Source organism: Stegodyphus dumicola, chromosome 8 (genome assembly GCF_044657685.1).
Source record: "Stegodyphus dumicola isolate Sdum_Otavi_A_Nest chromosome 8, ASM4465768v1".
In the NCBI taxonomy this organism is placed as follows: Eukaryota; Metazoa; Arthropoda; class Arachnida; order Araneae; family Eresidae; genus Stegodyphus; species Stegodyphus dumicola.
The window spans coordinates 53,288,836-53,311,597 of NC_140775.1; the positions used below are offsets into that span (position 1 = coordinate 53,288,836).

General features: G+C 31.4%; 1 protein-coding gene across 1 annotated transcript; it reads left to right on the forward strand.

The window, feature by feature from the left end:
* Positions 1-1,944: 1,944 nt before the first annotated feature.
* On the forward strand, positions 1,945-18,041 carry LOC118194451 (transcription factor HES-1-A-like). Its single transcript, XM_035365606.2, has 4 exons — positions 1,945-2,617; positions 9,434-9,529; positions 14,632-14,719; positions 15,306-18,041. Exons 1-4 carry the CDS (start codon positions 2,573-2,575, stop codon positions 16,103-16,105), a joined length of 1,029 nt encoding a protein of 342 aa, XP_035221497.1. The 5' UTR covers positions 1,945-2,572; the 3' UTR covers positions 16,106-18,041.
* Positions 18,042-22,762: the final 4,721 nt, after the last annotated feature.

Sequence of the window (22,762 nt, forward strand, 5' to 3'; positions counted from 1 at the left end):
AAATATAAAAGTGTCTTATAGTTAATTAAGCTATTCAGCTGATCTTATTTGCTTTCACCTAACGGCACTTTTAGAAGTTATTCCACTAGTAGGCAAATTAATTAATGCTCTTAATGTTTTCTATGAGCGCAAGATAAAACTCAGAAGATAAAGATTAATATAAAACTTTATTTCTTAGGGAAGGCAAGGCAATAACAGAAGTAAAGCAAAACAATTGATTCAACTTCCCGCCACACCAACATGCTGTTTAATCTACATGACTATAGCTGACTTACAGTTTCAATAAATCTACATGAAGCTACAACACTGTCTGGGTCGGACAGATGTCCATTTCAGATGAAGGCTAATTATGAATAAAGCAGAAAATCAATGAAATTTCTTTATATTCAAAATGCAAAATTTTTGCAATCCAAACGAAATTCGCCCGCAGAAAGGAATTTTCGGCCTGCAGATTTAATATGTCCATATTTTGCTTGTTTTAATTCCAAACATCACCAGTTGAACTAAAATAAATTTCTTTAGCCTTTTGTGCTAATTAATATATTAATAAGAGATTTTCAAACAAGTGATTTATAATAAAATGCTTTAAGTACTACTCATTATTATAACATCAGTCGGCATTCGGTATATCAAAAATGAATGATTGGTTAACTGAGTAAGGCAGAACAAATGAGGGCTACCTTTCTGAGAAAGTGACACCTTCAAGGAAAACTTTTTATTAGAAGCTAACTCGCATTTACATTATACAGGGAGAAAGCTATAAAAAAGTCCGTGTTCATTAGGATCGGAATAAAGGTCGAACTAGCAATGTTATCGATCCGAAGGCTAATGGGCCTATATCAACGATGTATAAATTAAATCGTTAATGTATAAATTATTGTAGAATTTTCTCATTGCAATCGGACTATAAGTATGTACTAAGTCCTGTTACAAACAAGTTCAGCTGTGTATATCGATGTAAAACTGACATACAATGTCTCATAATAATAAACATGAAAAATCAAAGTTTCTTCATCTCTCTTATTTCTGTGCGGAATCTTTTTTTTTTTTTTTTTTTTTTTTTGGTAAGTAAAAAAATGACCATTTGATATAATAACACAGATAATATCGGCAGAACTCTTAAATTTTAAAATCAAGGTGAAGACCTTGATCTTTCATTCCACCTCAACGAATTCTGGGCGTGAGAAAAATGATTATTAAGAAAATATGCAGCTCCAGCAAGCTAGTAAAAAATAAATAAATAAGAGAGAGAGAAAACAAACGGACAAAAAATAATAAAAATATAAAATAACAGTAATATAAAGAGAGAGACTTAAATTTACCTTTAATTTTACGAGGGAAGACCCTCGACCACTTAAACCACCCTCCCAAATGGGGATTTATTAAAAATAAATAAATAAAACAACAAAAATAAACAAAAACATTAAAAACTCGTCAGCTTCCTGCCTCACGCAGCGTTGTTCGCGCACGCGTCTTCCAGAAGGGGGAAACCCAAAAGTGGGTGGGGTGAATAAATCATGTGCGCCGCATATCACATAAAAATCGCGGGTGGGCAGGAAAGGGTTGTATGAGGAAAAAATATGGAAAGCGGGGGGAGACAACAACCGCCAACTCACCAACAAGAACGAAACAAAAATAATAATAGCAAGATCAGCAGCTGAGGGCTCTTTAAAAATAAAACGGTAAGGGGGTCGAAATAGCGAGAGGGAGGGAGAGCGGTAAGGGGGTTCTAAAAAGTGGGAGGGAAGCAAAAAGAACGGCATTGCTGGACTAGCTAGCTGTGCATTTTAGGCATCTCGATTCTCCACCCAATGCTTTTCCAAGTCCTTTTCTCATACCTTTCACCCTGGCAATTTGACGGCGAGGGAGGGAACGGGCAGGGATAGTGGTGAGGGGGGTCGCGAAGCGAGCGGGGTTCTTTTCTCATTGTGCAGGATCGTGACCCGGGCGCCTCTCACACACACGCACGGACGGACGGACGAACTGTGGGAACAGTTCTTGGCCGGCGTTCTCACACGAGACCAGCAGTATGCTTGGCTGACCTCAAGCGTTGAGCTGAAATAGGTGCGCGACTTTCTCACGCGCTCTGCCTGCCTCCCCCCTCACCGATCGTCTGCTGGTTGCACTTGTTGATTACGTGCGCATGTGTGAGTGAGTAGGGAAGGGGGGAGGGGCATTCCGTTAGTTTGTGTGTCGGAACAACCTGACTGCTTCTTGCATTGAATATCTATGCACTGTGCGTGCGTGTGTGTGAGAAAAGGAGAGACCCTTTGCTTTTCTTTTATTTTGTTTTTCTTTTTCTTTATTATTACTATCATCCACACCATCACCGAAAAGACTACTACCACCTTCAGTTGCATTTTAGACTTTAAGGAGAGTGGTTCGTCTTGAAAAGATTTTTTTTTTTTCTGGTACCCAATTTGCTGGACTTATGATTATTACATAAACCTCTTAATGCAAAATCAGACTTTACTATAATAATAACAATAATTGTTGTTGTTATCTTTTGATTACGTGAACGAGTGTTTTTGCAAATTTTGGAGCCAATCTGGAATACCAATCGTGTGTCACCATGCCTGCAGAAAGGCCTGTATCCAAAGCCAGCGAGAACAGAAGGGTAAGCTGAAATTTCAGATTCTAATAATTGTTGTTACGGAATGCATAATTTTACAAGCAGTCGTGAATATGTGTTACCTTATGTTTCACCCCATCTTCAAATCTAAATCATTATATACCACTATAAATAATTTTAATCACTAACCGGTATAATGTAATTCCCTGGGGGACGGTTAACATCGTATTTTATCTAATGGTTATTTTTCAAACTTACCTGGGAAAGTATCATTTATGTAGCTTTATGATCATTATTTTTTACCAGGGAACTTTTGAGCACATTTCGTACAGTAAAACTTATTCATTTCAACAAATCACTGATAATTTATTTGCAAACTGAGCAATTTTATTTATGGATCTGCATAATCCGACCAATTCCAGTTATGCGCAAATTATTCACCGTGCTAGCTCAAAGATAATAATAATATTGGTAAGATAGCATAATTATACACGAAATTTTCTCTTTCATGTACTGGTGTATAGCAACAACAGGTATTAACCTGAACCAAAGGTTACGTGTGTGGGTGTTACCATACGATAAGAAGTGGTTAAAATCATTTATTTTTAAATGCAATAAATTTTATTAATATTCGTATAGATAAAATAAATATGTTTTTACTACAGAAAATAGTAATATACCCAATGAAATCAGGTTGAAGTATGCACTCAAACATATTATTTCATAAACTGATTAAAAATATGTAGTTTCTGTTTTACTCTCTGTTTTTTAAAATAATAAGAATAGAGAAATTAAAAAACGCTTAAAATGTATCAAGAGTAAAATTAAGTTAGCATCTTTAAAGATAATAAAAAGAAGCAAAAATTTTATTTTTTACTAAATAATATTTCTTATTTTCATTATGCTGAACAAGAAAGTGTCAAAATTTTGTTTATTGCATTAGTTGTATGTCGGATTTTCCCTTTATTATAAATTGTCATAATTTAATTAAAATTGGGGAAAGTGCAGAATTATCCATGTACACATCGACATATTTTCACTTAAAAAGTCAAAGAAAATTGACAAAAATCCAATTCTTGTAACTCTTGTAAAAAGCACCAAACAAATAAATGGGCGATTCTGTAATTTACCCATAAAATTAGGATTGCATCAATTAAAAATAAGTTAACTACTTGCAGATTACTAATTTTCCTCATTTTATAGAAGTATTTTATCATATTTCATTTGCATATAAATTTTACATTTTTACTTTATTTTTTCCCTGCACATAATATATCCGCACACGCACATCAGAATCGTAGAAAATTGTTTTAGAATCCCTTAAAATAGTCGTAAAAAGTAATTCCTTTTGAAAACCTTATTTTACACTTAATAAATAGCTATCATCTCGTATATGGATTAATTAGTAGTTTTAAGAGCTTTTAATTATCTCAGAGAATTTCACTTAATTATATAGTCTGTATAAAATACGACATACTAATCAGAAGACAGTCTGCATGAGATATTTTCAAATAATGTATATCTATGATTAAAGTTATAAAGCTTTTATTATATGAATATATATTATATAATTCTACAAAGGGGAAGCCTGCAAAGTGTGAAATTATAAAAACTAAAAAAAAAAAAAAAAAAAAACCACACACATCTATTTGCTAGAATTATTTCTGAATTCATTTTGAATGATGATTTAGCTTCAATTTAATAATTATTTTTATTCTCTTTTTTAAATTTCAAAATTTTCAAAAATATTAACAGAAAATTTATTTGTTCTTTTGTTTGTGTACGTATACAGAATTCTCTTTTTAACTACCATCAGCGCATTTGAATAAAAAATTCTGTTAAAAGTAGAATATTAATTTTAAAAGCAGTCATAGTAGTTTCACAGAACTATAATTATTTTTCTTAAAATAAGCAGTGGTTTCATCCACCCCTCCCCCCCACACATAAAAATTAAGTTTACTGCTATTTTGAGAGATTCTAAACCAATTTTCTACGATTCTGATGTGCATGTGCGGAAATTATATTATGTGTAGGAAAAAATTAAAGTAAAAATTTAACAATTTAAATTCTTTATTTTTGCTTTTACCTGTATAAATATATTGTTGTCATCCTTTAAGAAAAGTTATCTCATTCTTTAATCCATGAATGTCACAGAATAATTTCTACAACATTATACACATCAAAAGAGTAAATATTACTGAATATTAAAAACATTTCATTCTTAAAATTAAATTTCGGTATTAAAAATTCAGATTAAAAACTGTAGTATTCATTGCTCTTAAATTTTTGTTCAATAATTAGTTGCTAAAGTTAACGATATCAGACTAATTTAAAGGTGTTTTATTGATATATGAAAACAAATTAATTGTTGATCTTTAAATATCGCGGCCTTAGTTCGAAAATTCGCCAGCAGGTGCGCTGCATGACAGGCAAATTGGTAAACTGTTCTGTACGCTTGAAAGTGCGCATCTTGATATAATATTCGATTATCTCTGTGCAACATTTTACAAATAATCGTAATGCTACTTGTATTGAACAGTTTATGTGTATTTTTTAATTTTATAACTTCTATTTTAGAATTTTATTTTAGATTACAAATTTTGTAAATAAATTTCCCAGGTGATTATTCCTTAACTCATGCCAAAAAATTTAACATTTCAAAAACTAAACAGATAAACTGAAATAGCTGCATAAATTCTAAATTATATTTATTTAAGAAAACGAAGAAGCAGACTTTTAAACTATATTTCAGAATTCATAATGAAATAGTTCCATATACAGTCGATAGATGGCGACATTGTAAAATAGAATATGGACGGGCATTACGCTAAATTTAATTTTAAAAAATCTTCGCCTTAAGTGAATTAAAAAAGCAGACCTCGCTGTTATCATTCAAGACAAGCGCTAATGTTTTATTTTTCGTCGTGACAAATATCCTTGTCGCAAGATGCGTTCCCACGATTATGTATTCTCTTAACCTACATTCAACTTCCTCATACGTGATATGCTGTTTTTCTTCTGTTGTTTTCACATTTTACATCCAGGCTTACAAGATAAAGTAAGAAAAACCTCGCAATATAGCTGCATAAACAACCCCAAGAATTTTAAAAGAAACAAGCGTTCTTTCATCGATTAAAAACAATTATTTTATATATCTATATATTGTAATATTATGCAAAATATTGTGAATATTCGAACATTTTACATTATGTATACAGCGGAAGGCAAGGGTGCTAATTATGAATGTGAATTGTATGATTATTAATGTAAGTCACGACTCGGACGAGGCAAAGCAAACACAGGTGATTTCAATTTGTCGTTATTCAAATGAATCACATTTTAAAGTTGTTTTTATCAAAATTTATGTCTGTAAAGAGTATTTAAACATTTGCCTTGGTCAATGTAACATCTGTCATAATAAGTAGTGCTCTACAGTTTTCTTTCGGCCGATGCACCCCTTTTACCATTGCTAGGCGACCATGTTCCCTTCCTTCTTTCTAAAACTCGAAAAATACACATATATTTATTTAAATTTAGATAATTGTTTAATGTGTTCTTAAACAAGAAAAAGTACTGAAAATGGTATAAATACCAAATCTTGAATAAAAGTTTTTTTTTATATTCATAAGCTGAAACTAAATACTTAACAGCTAAGTAAAAGGCCTGTCATCTCCTCCCCTGAAATTCTGAAATTCCTCACGATTTCGAATCGTGTAAAAATATATAAAGCCTATAGATGTATTTCTATGCATTTATATATTTTTTTATACTTTTGTTACTTAAAACTATTACTGTTTAAAATCACTTAAAATTGTAAAGTCTTTCATTCAATAGATCGATTTCTTCAGATGGTTTGTTAAGAATATAAAATTTCGCAAAGCAGATTTCATGCAGTCAGAATACAAAAATGAATTCGTAATTGCCGCAATTATTCTTTATTTTAGGTCATAGTTTCCGAATCTTTTCAGGACCATCACCTTCTTTTCGAGTTTTTTTCATCTCGTTCTTGAAAATATGAAACATTGGATATCATTTTTATGTAATCTGAATGTAAAATTTTAATTTGCACTCGCTCGAATGTAAATTAAAATTTTTAAGTATTATTGCATTTTAGTTAAACTCATTACAGGAAACGAAACGGTAATTATTAAATATTTCTCCATTTACAGTAAAGGGCCTAACCAGACATACACAAATGTCTACCAAGGCACGCGTGCATTCGACATTATCATATTTTCAGAATTATGAACTAATAATTTGCAACCTGTTACCTTGAAATAATATTAGTAATGAAATGAACCTGAATACAAGCGAATCAACATCTATGAAGAGTGGACTGACATAATTTAATGTAATTTTTGTAGAAATGTGTGATTGCAAAGTTTATTTCAATCGAATGCTTTAATGTTTGCTTCAAATAGCATTCAAGTACCAAATTTTCTTATTCGTATTTCGATTGCCCACTTGCTTTTCAGTCTCTCCTCATTGGCCCTGGTATTAATAACATCCCATCGATTTTCTCAGCACCCACTGTTGGAGACAATGCTTTTAGATGAACGATTCCGAATCTTTTTAGCGTGTTGTTGCATGCTTTTGGAAGAAATCTAGAGAAGTATGGCCAAACTTCGTGTGGACTGAAGAATGGACCCATTTCGAACAATACATCAATGATGAAAATGAATGCGTCACAAAATTTGCAGTGCAGCATCATCATTATAAAGCGCCTTGGTTTTTAGTTTAGTTAAGGATGAGGAAATCAGATTTTTCCATATATTTTATTTATAGCAGTAAAAAATCCCCCTTATGTCCAAATACCCCGATTTGTTACCTGAAACCCATCATTTTATCAGGAATTTTCTCCTTCCCCTCTGTGTATTCACGAGTGCGACTATAGTAGCACAACCGTGTAGAAGTTGGTAGATCCAGAGTTCGAACCCCAGCGACGACGTAGCTTCCTTCTCGCGTGCCTCATTTAAAAAAAATTATAAAAGGACTATGCCAGTGGCGCTGAATCAAATTGTAGTGGACGATAATTCGTCATCACTTGGCTTTGATGAATGAATATTCTTCTTTTCCCTTTGCCCTCTAAGTAAAAGAAAATATAACGGATTTTTGCCTTCCTATGTGTGTCCTCGTAGTATAACAGTCGAAAGAGACGGAGTTCGAATCATGGCGAGAGCATAGCTTACTTTCTGTAGCTACCCGAGATTTTACTACTTTGCGTAACATTACCATGTTCACAAATTGGTAATTTTAATATCAATTTCAGGAAATTTATCAATGTTTACAAGTATCTGTTATAACTAGAAAATATTGCCAGAATAATAAAATGACTCGAAAATATCATATCTTAACTTAACACAGCATCCGTTTCTTCACATCTTACCTGGGAATTATCGGATTCGAGCTCATTCTGAAGCGAAAATTTCATTGCATATGAAACTTTGATTTTGTTCATACATTTCTTTTTGTTACTGGCTTCGACTGTGCATCAAAAGCGGCCTAAGAAAATTTTAAACATAAAGATTTTTTCTCCCAAATCTAGGTTCCTATTCTTCCAAATTTTAAAAGTATTTTCACGGGTATACTTTTGCGTTCGTAAATTCTTTTACGCAATTCATTGAAAGCAATTTAATTCATAAAATATAAATGCCAGATATCTCTTATTCGCTTACCCAAGGAGTGGACTTTTACTTTTAATTTAATATTAGTTTAAATTTAAAACGATCTAAGTGTTGAAGAGAAAAGAGAACTCTCATTTTTTTGTTAGCAAAAAACAATGACGTAAACGCAACATTTGCAATTTTCTCCTCCTTTCTACTTAAAAGTATTTGCTTTTGCAAATACTGCTCATATAAAGGAGCATTTTCTTGCCAAAATACAAGTTTTTTAACTCTAAGGACTATATTCAGACATCGCGACTCACCGCAAAAGGGCCTTAGTAGAGTATTAACGTAACAAATTCATACATTGTTCAGGTTTAGAAAAAAATTTCAATCTCATAATTATTTATTATTTATAGATGCTGTAAAATGCTGATTAGTTCGCGTAAAACTTCATGAATGAAAAATTACAGAACTGCTTTTTAAAGTTTTTTTTATGAAAGCATTTCATTGTTACCAAGGCAGATATTAAAGAAAAGCTATGTAGATTTAAAATCATCATAGCGATAAGTGTACATAACTTTAGCATGCTAATTAATCTGCTCTATCATAGATTGAGAGATTTCCTTGGTAACGCATCTAGGTTCATGAAGGTATTATTGATTTTTAAGAGCTCATTTTATGCATAAGTCTTCTTATTATGCTATCAGGGTTTTACAGCATTTTTAGATAATAAACAAATGTTGAGATTAAATAATATATTAAATAGGAGCAGTTTGCTTTGTTAGGCATAATAACGAATACGTGCAAAGTTATGCATATTTTTGTACAGAATTGGCTTTAGAACCACATGCGAACCAATCTTGGAATAGCTTGAGAAATAATTTCTGTAAAATTATGCATACTAACCTTCCTTAACAGCAGAGTAAAAGATTTCGTATCATTATGTAACGCAATCTACTATTGTTACTTTGGTTGTAACACTGAGATGTTTTCAAAAGTTACTTTTAAAAAAATAGTTCTTATTTACGAAACTGCGTGGAAACTAATGAACTACTAAGACTATATATATATATAGGATTATTTCTTTCTATTTTATGAAATTTCTATAAAAAATTGTCGAGTTTTATGATCTAAGTATACCCTATTAGCAATTAAGGAGTTTTAGTTTTTTAAGAGATCTTTATGCTAGTATAAATTACCTGTGTTTTTCAGTACTTGAGAAATTAAAAAATATTGCATTACTATTTTCTTTCAGGCAACAAAACCCATAATGGAGAAGAGGCGCAGAGCACGAATTAATCAGTGTCTCTCCGAACTTAAAACATTGATTCTAGACGCTTTGAATAAAGACGTAAGTATACAATTTTTCTTAATTATTTAATTTCCTTTAGCACTTAAAATCATCTCCCCAAAATTCATCAATATTAATTAACTGACATACATTGAGAAAAATAATTGTTATTTTTCTGTTAAAATAGCCTCTCTGTAAAACGCAGCTTGAGAGATACAATTTATTTTAAAAATCTTAGCTGCAGTGACGTCAATTATGTATCATTAAAACCACTTATAATTTGAACTAGGTTTTATAATTGCAGTATAATTTGTAATATTCACTCAAAAATCTCTTGCTGTTGGTGTAAATGCCATCGAAACAGAAATTTTACATCTACCGAATGCTAGAAAAACATTGCTGCTGCCATAATTTTGATGCTGAGACGATTGCGGAGTACTGTGGCAAAGAAGTCATGGGCCATCATAAAAAGGAATGTGCTATTTTTAATCTAAGTTTGAAAGGATAAGATATGTTACAAAATGAATTTTTTCAATTATATGTTACCAGTTTATTTTAATTTTATGCTAAAAATCACTTATGCTAAAATGCAGCTACAACGACTCGTATTTTTATTTCCGAGTTATGTACTTCGTATCATAAATAACAAAGGTGAATTAGTAATTTCCTTTGTAGGTAACCTAACACTAAATTCATCAAATTGCTAAAGAGCACCAGAAATTATTTTGTGCCCGATATCAGCTAACAACTTTTTTTTGGGGGGAAAGGGGTTTAAAGTATGCAGCCTTTCATTTTATCCACGTTTTCAATCATTCGAGATTGCGTCAGTCGACATTTATGGGGTTAATTAGTATTTATCTTTTTCTGCAATAAAAGATAAAATTTGATAGATAAAAATATTTCGAATACCACAGCGCATGTAAATTGTGAACTGAAATAATATGATCACATGTTTAAAATTTTTTTTTTTTTTTTTTTTTATTACAGTTGACAATATAAATTTATAACATTAGACCTTGAAAAGTTCTCTTATTTTCGTTATGAGTAACGATAACAAAAAACAGTAACGAGTGTCCGCTTTAATGTAATTATTAGAATTTGGACTAAAAATTCGCAGTTTGCTCTTAAGCTTCATTTGGAAATGCTTCTAAATAGTATTTATTACATTACACTATTTAAGAATTATCCGCATCATTTATTCCATCTTTTAAAGATTAAAAACTTTGTTATGAGCTGAAAATTCACCTCTGGAAGGGAAATAGTAATGACGGAATAGAATTAATTAATATTAAGGAACAACGTGTTTTAATTGTTCAAAGAATTTTTGTTAAACATTTAAACCTTTTCTTTAAATAAACAGCTTGTAACTGAAAGTAATATGAAAGAATGTCCGCTATGCATTAAAAAAGGAGGAGTCTTTTGATAAGTTTATAAGGTATTTCTCCCACTTCCCTAGCGTGCCTTCGTGGTGTAACGGTAGCACGCTGGGCCGGTATTCCAGAGATTCGTGGTTCGATTCCCGGCGAAGGCGGTTGCATATTTTTCATCTCTTGGGTTTCCGAAAATCCTAATGTCTCTACAAGTTATTCAAACCATCCAGCATATTTAAATTTTCTGTTTACTTTGTAGGGATTTATATTTATTTTAACTGATAATTTAAATTTTAGTTCAGACTTTCCTATAAGCCTTCATTCCCCTAATTGTCAGTGCCAGAATAGTTAAATTTGGTAGCGCGCGTGACGTGAATGCAAATTCTACCAAGAGGAGGAAAGTTTATACACCGAGGTTTTAGAAGGAAAGTTAGAGAGAGTTGGGCTCGAGCAACCGTCTCTACCGTAGATACAATTGCTGATTGCTGATTCAAGTGGCTTAAATGCATTTATCTGCTGCCACTAGTTATAGAGCGGGTCGAAGTTCGGTATCTCGCCGAGCCCTGTAGATTAGTTTAGCACTTGTTAAACATTTCAACTTTTGATTTTCAATTACCTGCTGTTCAGTTACCGCCCAAGTAGAGGCGAAGTTTGTTAGCGTCGAATTGCAGTGTAAATTTTAAAGAGTTAATAAAGGGTTTGAACCCTTTTTCTGTGTACTTTCCTGCTACTCCAGTTTACAGATAAAAGTTAACCCACCTGGACACTACAACGTAAAATGGGAAAGGGTAGAAAACTGCCACATTCTACAGTTTGATAATTTTCTCTTCAATACGTGCATTTCCTAATTAATTAAATAATCGTTGGAAAATACTTTTGATGTTTTTGTTTTGCGAGATAATTTCTAAATCAAACGACCTTTGGAAAAAATTTTGCCTTCGCTTTCTTTCATAAGCTGGTTTCACGTTCAGCTTTAACGTTTTGAACTTCCTGCCTTAAAAAATGAGACTTATTTTTATATTGATACTCATTAAATTTCATGTGGGATGTCTGCACTCATGGTAAAAACCCGATGATACCTGGTAAACAACCACTCCGCAGTCTTTGCTTTGATATATAATGTCTAGACAACATTTCAATTTGTTTATCTTTTGGTTATGTCTGAGTCACTTAATGTGGTATTAAAAGGTCAAATTTTAGATGAAATTGCTATTCTTGTTTTTAAAGGGTTATTAACTCCAACTTGTAAACAACTTCTTTTAATTTTGGACATTGGAGTTATAAATTTCTTTTTATAATTCTAATACATTGGCAACCGCTGATATTATTAATTGTGATCGTTTCTAAAAATTTATCATTCCTCTGTGAGATTCTTCAAGACCATAGTTAATAACGGATAATCGTTCTTATAATTAACGGAAGTCCTGTAATTCTCAAAATCTCAGCCTTGAATTATCTACCGAGCGCGCAATAAAATTTGTACGTCTTCTCATAGAGATGACCTAAATGGCCGGAATAAAAACTTCAGTATAGTTAGTTAATCATACATAAAAGATCGGCCAACATTTCAATGCTGAGGCGACTGTGGAACGTTACCGCAGAAAAGTAATGAAACGCTACAAAAACAAAAATTAATAAAATTTCTACAGAACATTTTAAGAAGGTTCAATGCAATTAAATACATTACTTTTTTTTTTTCTTTCGTCTTTTATTTTTCATTTTTTTAAGAGACGGGTCGTTCACATTAAATTGAAAATGATGTCAAAAACCGCGAATTAAAAAATTAAACGGACGGAAAGTCTCGTACGGAAGTCAAACACGTACTTTCGTACTCGCGTTTTTGTTTTCCTAACTGTTAAGTATGAGGATCGCTTGAAGATATAAAATATTAGATTTCGTAATTTTTCAAAACTGATTTTTTTTTTCAATAAAAAAATGCACAAACATGACTATTTGCGTGTAATTCGGAACAATTTTTTTTAATGAAAGTATACGTCTGCGACCAACAGTTGCTAGGTTAAAGCCTGGGTAAGACATTTACGGACACTATATATAAATGTATACGCATTAATGCTTTTTGTTTTATCCGAGTTTTCAGTTATTAGAGGTAAAGTTCGTCGATTACATTGGATAATCGGGAGTTCTATCTAATACGCTATCTTTTTTGATATTGTACTTCATTCGACTTTAACAATGAAGTAGCTGGTTAGTGACAAAATAAATACAATTAAATTATTATCAAAGTGCTTCAAATTCACCCATGCGTTTCGTAAAAGAAAGAAGGAAAGGAGAAGTGGGAACGTATATTTCGTCACTTTGAAAGTCGTATAAAATGATTCATACTTTAAATGCTCTGTTGGTTTTCGCGTCACTAGTGTGTGGTAATCATTCATGTTTTCCCACCATCTTTCACCACGTTTAAATTTACCGAAATGTGTTATTAACGATTCAGGGTTTTTTATTTAATACTAGCGTTAAAAAGATAATATGAAGTGAAAATCAGTTAATAATAACAACTGAATTTTTTTCTGGTTTCACTTTAATTAATTTTCTTAGATTTTTAACAAAACTAAAATTTTTAAGTTTTATGTTAATTAAATGCTAAACGTAATAAATTTTAACAATATAAACCAAAAATTTAATCAAAACAGTAATTTTAAAACGGCAAATGTCAATAAGCTTTAATAAAATTAATTTTCCATGTTTGAATGAAAAATTTTAATATTAGGTTATAATTTCATATAGGAAATTATAGCACTCCATACTCAGATCAAATAACAATGATTGTCATATACAGTAAGACTCCGCTTAATGCTGTTTCGTTTAGCGCTGTTTCGGTTTAGCGCTCTTTTATTTCAACCCGGGGATTCTCCGAAATTGTGCGCAGCACTAGGTTTCCAAATAACATATCCGAAACAGTGTAGTTGTGTTTCTTGCTTGGTGGACGCATTTTTATCATTTGAAACATTTGTTAACATTATTGTAGGTTTCAATTTGTATAATACTATAACGATTAATACAGTGACAAATATTATGATCTTTAGTTTTTATCATGGGTGATAATAAAAAACAAGAAAAGAAAGCAACCAGAAAAAGCATTTCACTGGAAACTCAAATGCAAGTGATTAGAAGATTAGATTCTGGTGAACGTCAATCTCAAATTAGTGCTGCATTGATTTTGGCAACTTCAACAATAAGGACAATTCTTAAGAATAAAGAAAAAATACTGTCATCGGCAACTGCAACTACGTCAAGCTCTGCAACTAGAATTACCCGTTCTAGAAATAACATTATAGAGGAAATGGAAAAACGACTGTCTATATGGATTGGCGACGAAATTGAACGCAATATGCCATTAAGCCAATCTATCATAATGCCTTCTTAACAAAAAGGCAGAAAATTGGAAACCCAGAATAGACTGAATGATCTGACTGAGAATTTTATTTGTTTTTAAAAGTATATGCGTTTATATTGTTTTTATTTTTGTAAGAAATAAATGTTTGATTTTATTTTTATTAAAAAAAAACATTATTAAATTTAATGCCTAACCATTTTTTATCCGTCTTCCCCTAACCCCATTATTTACATGTTAAGATAGCCTCGCTTAGCGCTGTTTCGCATTACGCTCTACTTCGATGGAACATATCCCCCGCGTTAAGCGGGGTCTTACTGTACTGGTAACAACATACGTTCTGTCGTTGTTAGTACTTCTTTAAAATTATAATATTTATATACATAACTGTCAGTAGAAATGTAGTTTGAAAATATTTTCTTTTTTTTTTTTCTTTTTAGCCATCTCGACATTCGAAACTAGAGAAAGCAGATATTCTTGAGATGACCGTTAGACATTTACAAAGCATTCAAAGACAACAAATGGCTGGTAAGTTTTTCAGTTTTTATACTTGTTATATTTAATCAAATTAAATATATATGAAATACAATACAAATTTGGTTGTCACTTCTTAACTATAGCATGTTCAATTGAAAAGCAGCTAAATATTTTAAAATGTCCTATGTCTAGCTTCAATAAATAAGTTTTGATGTTCAGAATGTACCCTCTTTTTGTTATCGATTATCAAGGCAATCAAATAACTTCATCTGAATTACGTTCCTGGCTTTCTTTCCTGATTGCATTATGGTGATTGAATCTTTTAAAAAATCTAATGCAGATTACATATTATCTTTAAAAGTAAGTACTGCGAATATGTGTATTTGTACTATGACATCATCAAAGAACTACTGCTTACTAAGATGAAGTTTTAAACTATAACGAAGAACTACTGTATTGACCCATATATAAGATTTTAAGTTCCGGATTTACGACTAGATATGGTTTACAAATTTTTAGTTATTATTTTTTGTATAATCAATTCATTATATCTCAAGTACAATATTGTACTGAGAAATTTTGTTGTTTTCGAGAGTAGAAATGTACGGTATAATAAGAATTCGTTTTCTCCTTCCAGCCGCTATATCATCAGATTCTTCTGTATTGAACAAGTTCAAAGCTGGATTCAACGAATGTGCAACAGAAGTGACACGTTACGTTAGTCGAATTGAAGGTGTGGACCCAGCACTCCGCCAGCGTCTTTTGTCCCATCTTTCGAACTGCCTAGCTACCATGAACACTGCCTCTCACTTCCAGCAGCAACAGCAGCAAGCGTCAAATCTCACATTCGGCGGAACCTTCCCCAGCATGCTGCAATCTCTGAGTGTACAGATACCCACCGGGATATCGACGGTTGGCATAGTTCCTGCCAACAGATCATCCAGTGACATCAATAATAACAACTCTTCACCTTCGGCACCTAATGGAAAGCTCTTCACTGGATTGTCTGTAATCCCCAGCCGTTTGCCAAATGGAGAATTAGCCTTCTTGCTTCCCAGCCAGGCCTTAACAGGATCCGGTTCAATGGCTTTCCATTTACCGTCCGTTAGCGCATCGTCCAGTCTGCCTTCTTCATCCGGTCCTGATAGAAATAGCCAATCATCTTGGCCACCCACTTCTCCGTCTTCCAAGAGGTCTCCAAGTCCTGATGCCATGTCTGAAGACAATGTTGTTCTTAGCCCATCTTGTAGTGATGCTGGTTCTGATGTTTTTGTTGACTCTTATCCGCATTCCAAACATCAGCAACAAGTAAAAGATATGGTTTTATCACCTCAGCCCCAGATAGTTCATCCATCTCCAAGCAAGGATCGACACATGTTGGCCGTACCTCGCCATCATCAAGGATCTGAATCAGAAAGCGTATGGAGGCCCTGGTAAACATTTAGGGACAATTGTCAAATTTTATGAAAGACTTGACATCCAAGAGCTTCCAAGAGCGTGTTTTTTAAAATTTTCAGTGATATTTTTCTACAGTTTATTCTACAATATTTCAAAAATGAACATAAGCTTTCCTAAGATATTAGAACATTACTATAAATCCCATGATGATTGTCTGCAAGAATATAAAAGTGTAGTTTATACAGAAACTGACTAAATTCCCAATAGTTTTAGGTGTTTATCTACGCATGTAAAATGTTTAAAGAAATTAATATTGCCGGTTTTATTGTTTTTTCATTTAAATTTTTGGAAAAAAATTTCGCTGTAAAAGATTACCCTTTCTTATTTATTAGTTTAACCATTCATTTATATCGAAACCTTCAACAACGCACAAGTGATTTTAATATTCTTAAAATAGTTTTTATTGTTATTTGTCATTAATGATGGCCTATCAAACGAATTACATAACTTTTAGCAGCTGTTTTACTACGTTGTGTTTTCATATTTGTATATCTCTGCGTAATATTTCCGATAAGAAGGATCAGCAGGAGGGCCTTCAGTCTTAATATTTGCTCTCAGATTTATATTTGTTACTTTTTATTGTTAAATAGATTTTTTTTTTCTTTTTGAATATGTGAAAGAAATTTTTTTATGTACGTATCAATTGTATACATTAGTTTGCTCTTTTGTAAATATTATAGATAAGCATTTTATTATATACTTTCCAAGCTGTGCAAGGAAGTAACACATTTTCGTCCCAATATAGCTTGATCTCAAAAAGAATTTCTATTTTGCTGCTAGGTGCTTGTACATGTTCCATATGTTATTCGAAAATATCACCTTGATGATCTCAAAATGTTAATCTATTCTGTGATGTGTATATAGAAAAAATTATATTTGTGTTTGAGGAAATTACACCTCAGTGCATAAAATTAAGTAATGTTCCCTTTTAAAGCCCAGTGTTAATTTTATGTATATATAATTACGTGTTTACTTGTGTATATAAAGGTCAATGCAGATCAAAATTATTTTTCTCAATTTCGAACTCATATACATTTTTTAGAGAGGAAAAGAGTTAAATTGTAGTAATTTTTTCGGTGTTGCCAACTCTACCGGTAAAACAAGGACGGTACCGACGTTTCCTTACTCCTCCCGATAAATTTCTCGGTTTTTAATTGGTCTGAATTTAGGTCATTTCTTTCAAATATAAATCGAAAAATATTGGCCAATTAAATCTCAAAATAAGATAAATGCTAAGAAGAAAATTTTGATGAAAAATTATTGAAACATATTAAGGAAGCAGTGTAGTTATCTCTTAATGAAACTTAGATTGTGTAAATTCTCTTTTTTCCCTTAAGTGAATTTTTCTGTTAGTTTATATTCGATATCTAAAATGTTTTAATGATGTTAAAAATACTTAACTAATGTTTATTAAGTAGACACGTGTATTTGATTTTGTAAAGTTTTTTATTTTCTTTTAAATTGCAAGATCAAATTAAATTAGTTTCATTTGTTATTAAATTTTGATTTAAAATAATTTTCATTAAATTCGTGCTGTAACTAGGTTAATAACCTGAGTTATGCATTTGATTTTAAGTAAAATTTTGTCAGTTTGTAATACTTTAAAGTCCTCATAGCACGAAAACGTTTCGGTCTTTCGTATTTCAAAGTTGGCAGCTAAATTTTTGGAAGACATTCCATCACCCTTGAATTCAAATGTGAAGTTAAAATTTGTGTTATTGTTAACAAATCTCATAAAAACTGATTTCAACATATTTCCTTTTATACATGTTGATATTTGAAATGCATAGTTTTCTAGAAATGTTGGCAGCCAATTTGTGCCTTAATATTGTAGTTAGCTGTATAAAGATTTGCATTTTTTGTTATGTTTTCGAATAAAAACAAATATTTAGCCACTAATAAAGAGTCAATAGTCCATTTTTAAATCATTTCATAAATTTTGATATACAGAGATGCTCACAGTTATTAAAAAGTTCAGTTACGAAATTTTAGTAAATATGTAAACGCTGTTATTTTTATTAACAAATTATGAATATTTGTGCATCCTGTCGTTTCCATTAATCTTGTCGTTGGTAGATTTAAAACACACTTCTTCCATCATCGAACGTTTCCTAAATTTCGTACTTTTTAATTGAAAACGAAATGAAAAGGGAAAAAACAAATTTTATCTCAATGGCGGGCCTTTCAGTCGACTTCGGCTTGGCCACAACTAAGGCCAGAAGTGATGGTCACTTTATTATGGAGCTATCTAATGGGTGGGCCACCTTTGCCCTGTATGAAGTTACAACCATGCCTTCTCCTGGTTTCCCTTTGGTATCGCCAGGACAGGATTTGACGAGATCCTAACGTATTTGAGATTAAGGGCCCTTTTATGAGGTATATGAGTCAATTTTTTTATGTGGGATATTTATTTATTTTATTTTATACGAGGGGGCAAGAAAGTGGGGACCCTAAGCTGTAGCTTGTTCAGCTTATACGTAAATCCGGTACTGGGTATTGCAGTCGGCTACCCTAACCACTATACCATCTGAACGACGAAATGAAAAATGTATTGCAATAAATAATTTTATGTAGTTTAGAGCTTTCTCTATCAGGTTAGAAAATCAATCAAATGCATTGAGTGAAACCAGAAATGATGATAACAAGTAACAAAGCTTATTTATTGTTTTTTATTAAAAGAGGAAATAATGACAGGTTCCTTTTTATTGCACATATTCGTTTTCTTTAGATCATTTACAAATATTTGCGTCTTTTCATAACTTGTTATTAAATTTGGCAGATTTCAAGAGGAGGTATCTAGAGTTTTAGTGGAGCTGTTTACGAGCTATAAAAGGTTGCATGAGCAATATAACAAAATTTCATAAACTAAAGCACTATAAAAATAAATATACAAAAAAAATTAATTTTAAAAATCTGAAAGGTTTCAGATTTTAAATTACGTCTAAAAGGGCGTTTTTTAACGCTTTGTGTGTTGCCTTTATTTATTAAATATCACATTCTTTGCACTTAAACCACAAAATTCAGTTCAATAGCAATGTCGCAAAATAATTTTAAAATGAACATATCTTTAGGATTTCCGATACACAGTTCCACGTGCTGGAGATAAAAAAAAGTTTTTTTTTTTTTTTTTTTTTTTTCTTTTCTTTTCTTTTTCCCGTAGAGTGTTGCCATTGCTCGCTTTGAAATCGTTGAGTTTGTTACTTAAAAATTCGTTAAAGTTTTACAAAATATGAAATCGATCATAAAACAAATTTCAAATTTGATCTTCCACATGCCCATATTCGTAGGAGGATTACGTCATTCAAAATTCGATGGCTCTATGTACCGTTGTTTTATCACAATGCGAGAAATAAACATATATTTATGCAGAATTTTCATTATTTAATTTCTTCGAACATAATGCAAAACTCTAACATTTGGTGGCAACAGTTTGAAAAGTGAAACGGGCATTTATAGTGATTCAACGCAAAATCGCAAAACAAAAATAATAGTCCTAAAAATGTATAGTATTATAAAGGAAAAAAAACAGATATTCATTTTAATTGACATTCGTAATGATACCAATGTAATTTTTTGAAAGTATTGTAAAACTCAGATTGCATATAATAATTTTGTAGCTCAAATGTTGGCTTCGTCTGCTTTCTTACTTTTTCTTAAAAGTATAGCATCTGAATTAATGTTTTAAGTGTCATTCTTCCAGTTTATATCATTATTCATTATTCAGCGCAATTAACAGTTACTCAATGATTTTAATTCTGAGAATCGTTCATTTGGATTGATCATCGTTGAAAGTATGATCAATCCAAATTATAAAAATGAAACAAACTTTGAGCAGAATAGAAGCTCTGAACAGCATTATCAATAGTCTGAATACTACAAATATGAGTATAAAAAATATATAACTTCTCTAGTTACGAGTCGAATGTATTCATAAGATGGGAATCGGTTATATTACTTTGGAAATAATTTAATATTATTGCAATAAACTAGGAGGAATTTGCATTCCAAGAAAGAGTAAATTTACTTTTAAATCGTTAATTTTCCAACTTTGCAAATTTGATCATGAATAAATTCTAACTCTTTAATTAATCATATTTTTAATGTCTACGATTATCTTTTTATTGAATAATAATGATCACTTTATGCACAGTTTCTCTCCGCGGCACCTTTTTACATCGCCCGCGAAGGTCATGTATTCAGTTAATTGTTCGCTTTTATGGACTCTGTAAGAAGACAAGTAAAACAAAGTTTCTGTTTGTTTGTGTGATTATGGCAAAGCCTCGAGAGCTGTCTGCCTAAGGGGAGGGATGCCTTCGTGGAGGACTTTCTAAGGGAAACTGGCTCGTATACACGCCACCATGGAGGTAGGAAGTAAGATGGAGTCGCCCTAAATAGGTTTCTCCCATACCCTGCTCTGAAGCACCGGCGATCCCTACGTGGTGACCAAAACATTAGGTCATTTACCATTGAGTTCTATGGGATTTGACGCGTTCGGATGTAAATATTTTGTAATTACGTCGTAAATATACATATAAATGTATATATTTTCTTTTTCTACAACACTTCAGAGTCCTAAGTATGTGAAAACAACATATTTTTAAACAACATTTCATTCTGAACGGAATTAAATGCTATACTTTTCACAGGACAGTTTTCTCAGAATGGTTTAATTTGAATGAAATATTTTCACAAGTTTTCGTTAATTACATTAGAAAAAAAAATTAAGGTGATTCGATTTTATTCGGTTAAGGTACAAAAATTAAGATCATTGTATTATTAATATTAAAATTATGCATTATTTCTTTTCTATTTATAGAGCTTCTTCCTAAAATACTTTCTTAAATATGACATGATTTTTTGGCTTCTGAAGCATCTTTTAAATCGAAAAATGCAAGTCAATTTATAATTAATGCTCTATTCGGTTCATTTTAAATTAGAGAATTATTAGGAATTAGCGAAATATTTTAAATAAGTATTTCGCTAATTCCTAATAATTAAATAGGTATTAAATAGTACTTGACTTTCTCTGAACATTTCTGAAAGGGAATAAAATAAGTTTTTTTTTTTTTTTTTTTTTTTTTTTTTTTTTTTTTTAAGTATTATTTAAAACTTGTAACTGAGTTATTATAAAATGTAAGGGGAATAATTCTTTTAATTATACTTATCAGATTTTTTTTTTTTTTTTTACCCTTCATTTCAACAATACATATTCCAAAACTCTTTATTACGTTCTTAAGTGCGCATCTCATAGCATTTGCTTTACAATACCTTTTAACAGATTGCTTTCCAATACGAACAATTCTTGCTTAAATAATTTTATAACGTATTTGTCAACAGGATTTCAATTTATGTTTACAATTCAATATTAAGGTTCTTATATATTTAGATAACATTTATAATCATTATAAATTAGATACATTTAATAATTAGATTTCTTCACAGTACTTTCACAGTCGTTTATAAGTGAATAAATTCTTCATTTCAAATGCATTTATAAATAATTTAGTGAATATTTAAGTATTTTGTCAAAGGCAGATACATGCTTTTTGCAAGCACATGCATAAATACCCATACATATTTCCTATTTCCGGCATGTGCAAATCTTTAATTTCTGTGCATTCACTATATTTTTCGTGTAAAATAATTTACACTAATTTAGCATACACCCGAAAGTTTTACATAAAAAATATATATGAATATAATTTGAATGAAAATTATATGTATTATTTTTAATACCCACTCAAAGGTCAGTTTTTCTTCAAAATTCTTCCACGATGGCATCTCTCTCTTTAGGCAGATAGTCCTTGCATGCGTTACTCTATTTAATTTGACCTATGTGCCTAATTACAAATATTTTAACGTACATAATTTTATATTTATAAAACGTGTAAGCTCAAAGTGATTAGACTAGATCACTTCAGATACATAAAATTAAAACGATGGGTTTAAAATGAGCAGCAGTAAAGCCTCTCCTCTAAAAAATTTTGAAAGGTACATGTTACAATAATATATGGATGTGAAAAAAAATTGTTTTATTTAAAACATTTTGACGTTTGGAAAATAAAATAAAAGTAGCGAATACTCTATCAAGGGTATCGAAAGACGTATACAATTTTAAATGTACCGTAAGGTATTTTTCATTCTTTAAGCATAACATTTTTCTTAAAATCTATATTTTTGTAGTGCAACAGCTTATAATTTTATAAAACAAATTCATATTCAAAATCGCTGTTGTTAGTTATCGAAAAATAACCAAGATGTGATTTTTGCGTAAATGTCACTAAACTATACAAATTGCTATTATCCATCCCACTATGAATGTTTCTTTCATGCGAAAGTGTCCCTTTTTCGATTTCTATGGAACTGTCGTGTGTCGAAATACTATCAGAATCTTGTCAAGCGAGCTTCTGAATGTAAACAAAGAACACCCCATCTGGTGACCCAAGCCTCAAAGCAGTGCTTCACTTTTAGCGCGGGTTGGCCCCTCCTCCCTTTCCTACCTCCATGCACGCCACAAAGTTTCTGTGAACACTTTCCTGTCTCTAATGAAATAAATAAGGGATTAGACATCCCTATTCAGTGGATGTCTGTGATCAAACAAAATTAATACACACATAAAGAGAACCGCTTATTTAA

Bases quoted from the DNA above. Each gene is read 5' to 3' on its own strand.
- LOC118194451 (XM_035365606.2), top strand. From the start codon at position 2,573: ATGCCTGCAGAAAGGCCTGTATCCAAAGCCAGCGAGAACAGAAGG. The intron at 9,530-14,631 runs GTAAGTATACAA...TTTTCTTTTTAG, and splicing joins TAGACGCTTTGAATAAAGAC to CCATCTCGACATTCGAAACT. The intron at 14,720-15,305 runs GTAAGTTTTTCA...TTCTCCTTCCAG, and splicing joins TCAAAGACAACAAATGGCTG to CCGCTATATCATCAGATTCT.